Source organism: Mchenga conophoros, linkage group LG1, assembly GCF_057382185.1.
Source record: "Mchenga conophoros isolate Kocher_MC1m ecotype Shallow Benthic linkage group LG1, M_conophoros_male_GT1.1, whole genome shotgun sequence".
Taxonomy (NCBI): Eukaryota; Metazoa; Chordata; class Actinopteri; order Cichliformes; family Cichlidae; genus Mchenga; species Mchenga conophoros.
In genome coordinates this window covers 20,956,887-20,964,418 of record NC_140526.1, presented here as the reverse complement: position 1 = coordinate 20,964,418, position 7,532 = coordinate 20,956,887, and the positions used below count along the sequence as shown (strand labels likewise).

At 38.1% G+C, this 7,532-nt stretch overlaps 1 protein-coding gene across 6 annotated transcripts in view; it reads right to left on the bottom strand.

Annotated features, from left to right (window-relative positions):
• Positions 1-1,242: 1,242 nt before the first annotated feature.
• The window catches only part of tead1b (TEA domain family member 1b), a 50,964-nt gene continuing 44,674 nt past the window's right edge, over positions 1,243-7,532 (bottom strand). For all 6 annotated transcript variants that reach the window (XM_085269783.1, XM_085269784.1, XM_085269785.1 and 3 more), the window contains 3 exons: positions 6,623-6,763; positions 6,367-6,519; positions 1,243-3,729 (listed from right to left, as the gene is read on the bottom strand). In XM_085269783.1, coding sequence (XP_085125909.1) covers positions 3,616-3,729; positions 6,367-6,519; positions 6,623-6,763 — 408 coding nt within the window. In that variant the 3' untranslated portion in view covers positions 1,243-3,615. The remainder of the gene's footprint in view (positions 3,730-6,366; positions 6,520-6,622; positions 6,764-7,532) is intronic.

The window sequence follows — 7,532 nt, the reverse complement described above, 5'->3', positions numbered from 1 at the left end:
ATATAAAGACTGGTTACTGAAATAGTGCTTTTCTGACTGAGGGGTTATCACTGCTGGGTACAGAACCACTAAAGGCCAGCCAGGAAACCAGGGGAAAATATGGATGGACGAATAAATATGATTTTTGGAGGGAAAATAAACAAAACGCACTTTACTAATGCAGAAATCTGAATCCTTTTTATTTACATTGTTGTGTGTTGACAGTTTGTGGGGAGTGGGGCTGAACTGTAATTGGTTTCTGAAGCTGGTGTGCTGGAAATAGCTTGAGAACCTCTGATTTAAAAAGGTTGAGCAAGAAAACAGAAATCTGTAGCACTTTGATTAAATGGTGTCTCCCTCTTGTGGCGAGTCCTGCCATTACAGCGATGCACATTCAATTATGTTCTCTCACATGCTCCATCTACTGTTGATGTGAGGCCTTTGCAGTCAAGGAGTTAACAGACTCATCCACACAGCAAAGATTCAAGTGAGAAAAATAAAAGGAAGCAATCTTTTTCAGATTTATTTAACTTCAATATTGCGTACATACAAAGTATCTAGAAAGCTACAAAATATCTACTATTGTCAAGAAGGCATCATAATGTTACGGAGCAAAGACAAGACCATATGCAGAACACAAACAGAGCAGAGCTTCTTTTCTCTCCTTTGCTCCAACACTTTACAGTGATGGATATGAAAAGAGATCACACATCTGTACCAAGAAAAGCCAAGATATAATTTTATAGAAAGCACCTTTTTACAAAGGGGGTGCTGAAAAAAATCTGCACACAAAACCCAAATATGTAAATGACAGTTTACATTTCATGAGCTATATGTCAAGAATCACTTTAAAGCCAGGTACCAGTACCTACTCTTAGCAAAAGCTGATATGCTTGTAGCTGCGATTCCTTGACTTGGCGCGTCCACTTTCCGGGGCAAAGAGTCCACCAGACATCCGTGCCATCAAAGGCGTCAGTCCTGCTGTTTTAGTGTTAAAATGTAAAAATGTACCAGCAGTGCAGCAGTAACATCATTACCATCTCACTGGGCTCGCAATATTACAGATAATGTCATCACAAAACCGGGTACGACTGTATACAAGTACAATAAGAAAACAGGAACATCTAACTGTAATCGATAAATGTGAACAGATACACAAGGTAAGCATAAAAGAAAAATAAAGTCCACAGTGTTCACAGAACTGCAGCAAAAATACTGAATCATTTAACTTTATCTGCACCCCCACCCCCACCCCCACCCCACCCCAAGACATTGTCTGCAATTATTTAGAGCTTTGTTGATTAAACTACTTTAAGATGATTATAATTTCTGTAAGAAATAGTAAATGTTTTGAGTAATTATGATCCTTACAATGAAAGTATACAGATTTAAACACGTAAAACAATCTTAAGTTTCATTTTTAGAGTCTGTACTGTAGAATTAATATTAAATAAACATTATTTTTTCTTTTTTGTTCTAATGGATAAAAGCTCGTGTCGGTCCCTGCCTTTTCGCCATCACAGCTGTGACATTGTGAAACCATAATGCTTCCAAAAAAAGCCTCGTTTAAAAAAAAAACTAACAAACAAAAAAAAAACAAAAACACTTGAGCCTGCAAGTGTGCACGAAGCAGACAGCTTCAGTGTTTTTCTGTTGACATCCTGCATGCAGTCAGTGGCCGTTCAATATTAGACAAAATCTTTAACCTTAAGCGAAGAAATAGTTGGGTTTGAGAAATCAATTTACAATGTAATAAAAATGAATATCATTTATTTCTTCTCCTTAGTAACCATGTTCCCCTGCTGTCATTACAGTCCTTTGAAAGGCAATGTGGTGATTTGTTTCACTTATGTCTTATTTTTTTTCTTCTTCTTCTTCTTCTTTTTTTGGTCTGGCAACATTAAATTTATAATTTCTGTTTGATCTTTTTTTTTTAAGCTGGAAAATCTGAACCAAAGGCACTTCCTTGCTACCATGCAGGACACAACAATAATTGACTGCATCTCTGTATTTTTGGTCTTCTGCGACAGGAAAGGCAGTCAGTCTTTTTATAGTACACTCTTAGAGAAGGAAGGAAAAAAAGAAAGGCTGATATTTTAGGAACATATTACAGCGTTACAGGAAAAATAACCTGTTTCTGAGCTTAAATTTGCAAACATAATTGAATATAAGTGTACTGCCTCTTTAAAAAAAAAAAAACCCAAAAAAACCCCAGCAACAACAAAAACTGTATTTCTAGGAGTGTACCGATTTCGAGAACCGTGATTTCTGAGATGTGAAGATGAACCAAATAATACATCTGTAAGTTATTTCTGCCCGTCTCACACAAAACTAATTTTAGACTTAGAAAACAGGGTAAATGCAGGATAATGAGTATACTCTAAGGCACTGTACACTTAGGCTTTGGCAGATTTGAATTGTGATTTTTTTTGTTGTTGTTGTTGTCATTCATTTATTTTACACAACACAAACACAATGTAGAGATCACAGTTTTAGTGGCATCTTTTGGAGTTCACATACAGTTTGTACGTGTTTAAGGCTCGGCAATCAGCGTAGGTCACAGAAACATGTGAACATAGTGTGACCATGAAGGCAGCAACACTCTGGCTTGGAGTTATCACACGGCGATCCCAGAGTGTTGGGTGGGGGGCAAAACCACAGCATGCTGAATGACGCATTGCTGTCTATGATTTTGTAGTGTCTCGATAGGTTAAACAGTTTTTTAGTTTTTCTTTTTTTAAAGCGCAGAATTAACAGAATAGACGCAAGCATCACTAAGGCAAGCACAGGAAGGGAAACAAAGTGCTTTCTGACCAGATACGAGTCCGATTAGAGTCATTTTAGCAGGACTCACATATTTAAAAAAAATAAAAATAAAAAATTCTCATGGCCATTGTAAGAGAAAAGATTTGTTTGCAGCGCTGAAATGCTTAGCAGGCGGTGAGACTTCCTACATTTACGGAGCGGATGCAGGCAAACTGTAGTGTTTTCACAGTGCATTCATTCTGGTGTCTTAAACTTGGGAGTGCTTCAACAGGGATAAATATTACCGAAAGCTCAGTTGTTGGCGTTCTTATGTAGTAATTTCGCAACCACCTGCTTTCGGCCACTGCACGTATAGTGTTGTTCTGTTTCTTTGGAAAGTTTAACAGCTGTGTGTGTTTTCATGTCTGCGTATCTACAGTATGTATGCTCACAAATCATGAAGTACAGACATACAAAACAGCCTCAAACATATTACACAGAACGCAACCATGCCGCTGATAGAAAAACAAAAAAAGGCCCGTGTCCTTTTGTCTTTTTTTTTTTTCCTTAGTCTACGTTAACAAAGCAGAAAAAACCGACACACACATTTTCATTTACCAAACACATCCAGGAAACTCTTTAAGGATGGCCACATTTATACCCGACAGAGACCAACATATTTAAAATTCCCATATTCAAACATTAAAACAACTGTACCGCAATTCACAGCTGCAGTCAAATAACAAACACTTATATTAAAACAGATTTATAACAACGACTCCACCTGATACCTTGACCAAAGAGCGTTGTAGGTATGACTTTCGTGTAGAGGCACTGCCACTTTTGTTTTGAGGTTGGTAAGTCTATGAAAAGGAGGAGCTCCAAGCAGATTCATTCCTTCACCAGTCTGTAGATGTGATGCTGCGCGCCGTGCTCACTGTTCGAAACTTCAAACACGCACGCCATACATAGCAACGTCTCCTGGGTGTCCCTGTTTGTCACCACCTGCAAGAGAGAGCACTTACTTTAGAGGAGAAGCGCTGCACAGCGGGAAATAAACAGAGAAATGGATGCAGCAAAGGATGGTTACCGAGTTTGAAGACGTGGACGGGAAACTGAGCGAAAAGACAGACGCATGCATTGTTAGAGTTCTGAAGCTGTGTGTGCGCGCACGGTTAAATGTTCAGTACCAGTTTAAACTTGGCCAGGAGAGCCACATTTTTTACTCTTTTATTTACAGGAGGTTTTAAGTGCAATTTAGACTCTCTATCGAGGGAATATGTTTTATATATACAACTTGTTAACTCCTGTTTGTTAGGCTGTGGGAAAGTGAGTTGTGTTTTTGTTTTGTTTTTTCCAAAGTAACTTTTCGTCTTTAATTTGATCCAGTCTGAAGTTTCAGAGCTCTAATGTGAAGCTGTCACCTTACAAATAAACAGCATCACTGAGAGCGCACACTCAGCAACAAAAATAATCAACTCGAATTAAAACGTTTATTCTACCGCTCTCTATGCTAAATCCCAAGATGAATGATTTTAGCAGCGTTCATTTTTTTTTGTCTCATTGGCAGCTGTGCTGGATTTTACTGTTATTTATAGATTTTTATCGCCATTTTATCAGGATCATCATCTGTTAATGTCTCACTGTAACTCATAGGAATCATTTTGGGTTGAAAAGTCATATGATGCATGGAACCAACTTCATCTCCGATTATAGTTTTAGGTTTTGTCAAGCCAGCGAATGCAAAAAAAAAAAAAAAGCCTTCAAAGTATCCATTGGATAATTACTGCAGTGATTAATATGTTTCAGCTGGGAGCAGATTATTTAAGTCTGATGCAGTGAACAGCTTCTCACTTCTTAAACAATCATACTGGAAAAGATATTAAGTGATCAGCAAAAAGATGTTACTGCCTTTCAGAAGGGTCGAATGACTGAGCTGAATCAAGCAAAACCACTGAGGAGATTGCTGTTACTTCTTAAATTTAGTATAAGCACGATTAAAACCTGGAAGGGCAACAGTGGGGAACAATCATCTCTGAGGAGGAAATGTGGCTGGAAAAAAAATATCTTGAATGATCAGAGATCATTTACATGTTTGGTGACATGAAATGATTAAAAAAATATATAAATCAACAGTAGACTTCACAGCTACTGTATGTTTAAAACCACTTCCCAGTTGGAAAGGTCACATTCCAAGATAACAATAACATCGGGCTCAAATTGTGAACAAAGTGGTTCAGGGAACATTAGACATGATTTTCACACATGGATCGGACCGCCACAGAGCCCAGACCTCGAACCCGTTGAGAATCTTTGTGCACATACTGGGAGGAGACTTTTCACAGAGAACCAATTCTCCCGTCATCAGTACAAGACCTGGAAGAATTAATGCAATTCTGCATGGAAATAAATGGCATGACACTACATAGGCTTTGCATAAGGAGGTAAATGTGTCGAATCACCAAACCTACAGGTGGGTCCAATCAAATATAGAGAGAGTGATTTCAGAGCATCCTCGTCTTTATCATCCAAAAAAACCCAAAAAACATTAAAGCAGAGTTGAAAAATTCTGACAGAAATTGACTAACAAGTAATGTTTCATGATGTCTCTCTCACGTTTTTCCATTTCCATCTTACTGTACAGAAAACTTTCTACAACTGGTGTTGAAATGGAGGGAACTTTGGATGCCTCAGCACATACGCTACATTCTTTAAATACCAGCTTATGAAAGGGAATTCATTTATGCACGTCTTTTGTGCACAGGCATACTTTATACACTAAACTCTTGGACCTTGATTCCTGATATCAACTAATCTTTGAATATAAACATGTTATTTAAGGGGGAAAATGTGCAGAGCAGAATTTAATAATATCTAGTAGCATAAATTGAAACATCATGTTTCAGTAAAACCTGAGCATAGTGTTGAGCCATCCCTTGTTCTGCACAGGCCAAAATGGAACAAGAAACCAACTAACCCTATGTTTTAGGGAGAAATACACAAAATTTGCTGCAGCTACCATTTTCCCTCTATTAGGGTTACTTTGTATTCATACTGGGCACAATGGAAAAATCTGAGAAATGAAAACACAACATTAGGATTCAGCAAGAAGCAGAAGAGACAAATGTGCTTAGAAAATTATATCAATCTGTGAAACATATTTTCGGATCCTTCTTCCAGTCTTGTGCTACTTATATGTCTTAAAAGAACTGCCACACTTTTAAAAATAATCATGTATTAAGTCTGACATGAATCATGAGTTTATTTAATGATTAACACACTAAGATGGGTTTTTTGGGGGAGGGGGGCTGCTTGCACACCCCTTGGCCTGGGTGCTTTCTCTGCAGTGGTGAATGACACTTTAAGACCCCATGTGATGCCAATAACAGGGTTTCCTGCCCTCTCTTATCCTCCCTTTCCCCTGCAGATAATGAGGGTCCTCACACTGTGTTTCATCCCCTGTGGAATGAGAGGAATGTGAATCCAGGCAGAGGAACACATCTCAAGGCCCAGTGAAGTCCCCCCACCGCCCCCACTCAGATTTTTTTTAAAGCCAGCTGGAGCCACCAGCACATCCTGACAGCAGCAAGAAAAACACTCCCAGAGAGGGACGTCGCCCACTCAGGTCAGTGAGGTGATTACCAATAAGATAGTGAAGTTCTCCAGCACACTGTTCATCATATACTTCTCCGGCAGATGTTTTAGCTTATGGATGAAGTTGATCATGTATTCACACATGGGGGATCGACTTATCCGGTAGACAAAACGTCCATTTTCAAAGCGTGCATATTCAGTCTGAGGGGAAAGAAGAACAAGCAGCGCACATAAGAAATGTAAAACACACAAACAAACCCCAGGAGGTACAGTAAAAAATCCTGCTTCTCATTTTAGTTCATACCTCGACTTTCTCCACAACCTGCTTGCCAAAGGAGCAAACTTTTGTCGAACATGTGATGGTCATGTTCTCTGGACTCTCATACTGACTGGTGACGCCATAGAAAGATCCGGTATCATCTTGAATGTTGCAGTTTAAGTCAGCCTGAGGCAAAGAAAAACAACAAACACTGAGCTTCAGAGAACATTTTCTTTTTGTTACAATGTCTTTTTGTACAAGTCATTTAAAAGAAAAGAGATGAACAGTTTTAAATGTGTTTTCTACTGAAATGAAAGGCTTGGAAGAATACTTGTACTGACAGAAAGTCCAAAGGGTTGCTGCTTTTGCATAAGATTAAAAAAATCCTCATAGAAAAATAAGGCTGAGAAGCAACATTTAGAAGAAGGCAACCGTGTTTGTGCCCCGATCAAAATCAATAGGGAAAAGGAACAAACATTAAAATATTTAATGCATCCAAACCCTTAAAGAATTGTGCCATTTAATGACATTTTAATACCAAAATGGAAAGTTTAGTAGTTTAAAAATACTGGATCTCTAAATACTATTAAAATTAAAATAAAACACACCTATAAGATTTTAAAAACTTTTTTTTTTACCAATACCTTTTTCATTTTAAAGGATTAAAAGCCAAGATGGTGCATATGAAATTGAAAAATGCCACTTTAAAGATGACCATGTTTCCAAGTAATCTTAAAGCCAGTTTTGGCATTTCTGTGAAATTATTAACTGTATTAGAGATGTGGTTCAAGGACTCATGTGAGCATGCCAAACACATACCAATTCTAAATAGGTTACCATTTAGAACTAAAGATGATAAAGTACGTGTTTGGAGCGCTTCAGTGACAAAATAAAGAGCGCTGTACTCCAGGACGACATGGACATAAGAAATGGAAGAACTATTCAGAGGTGAATG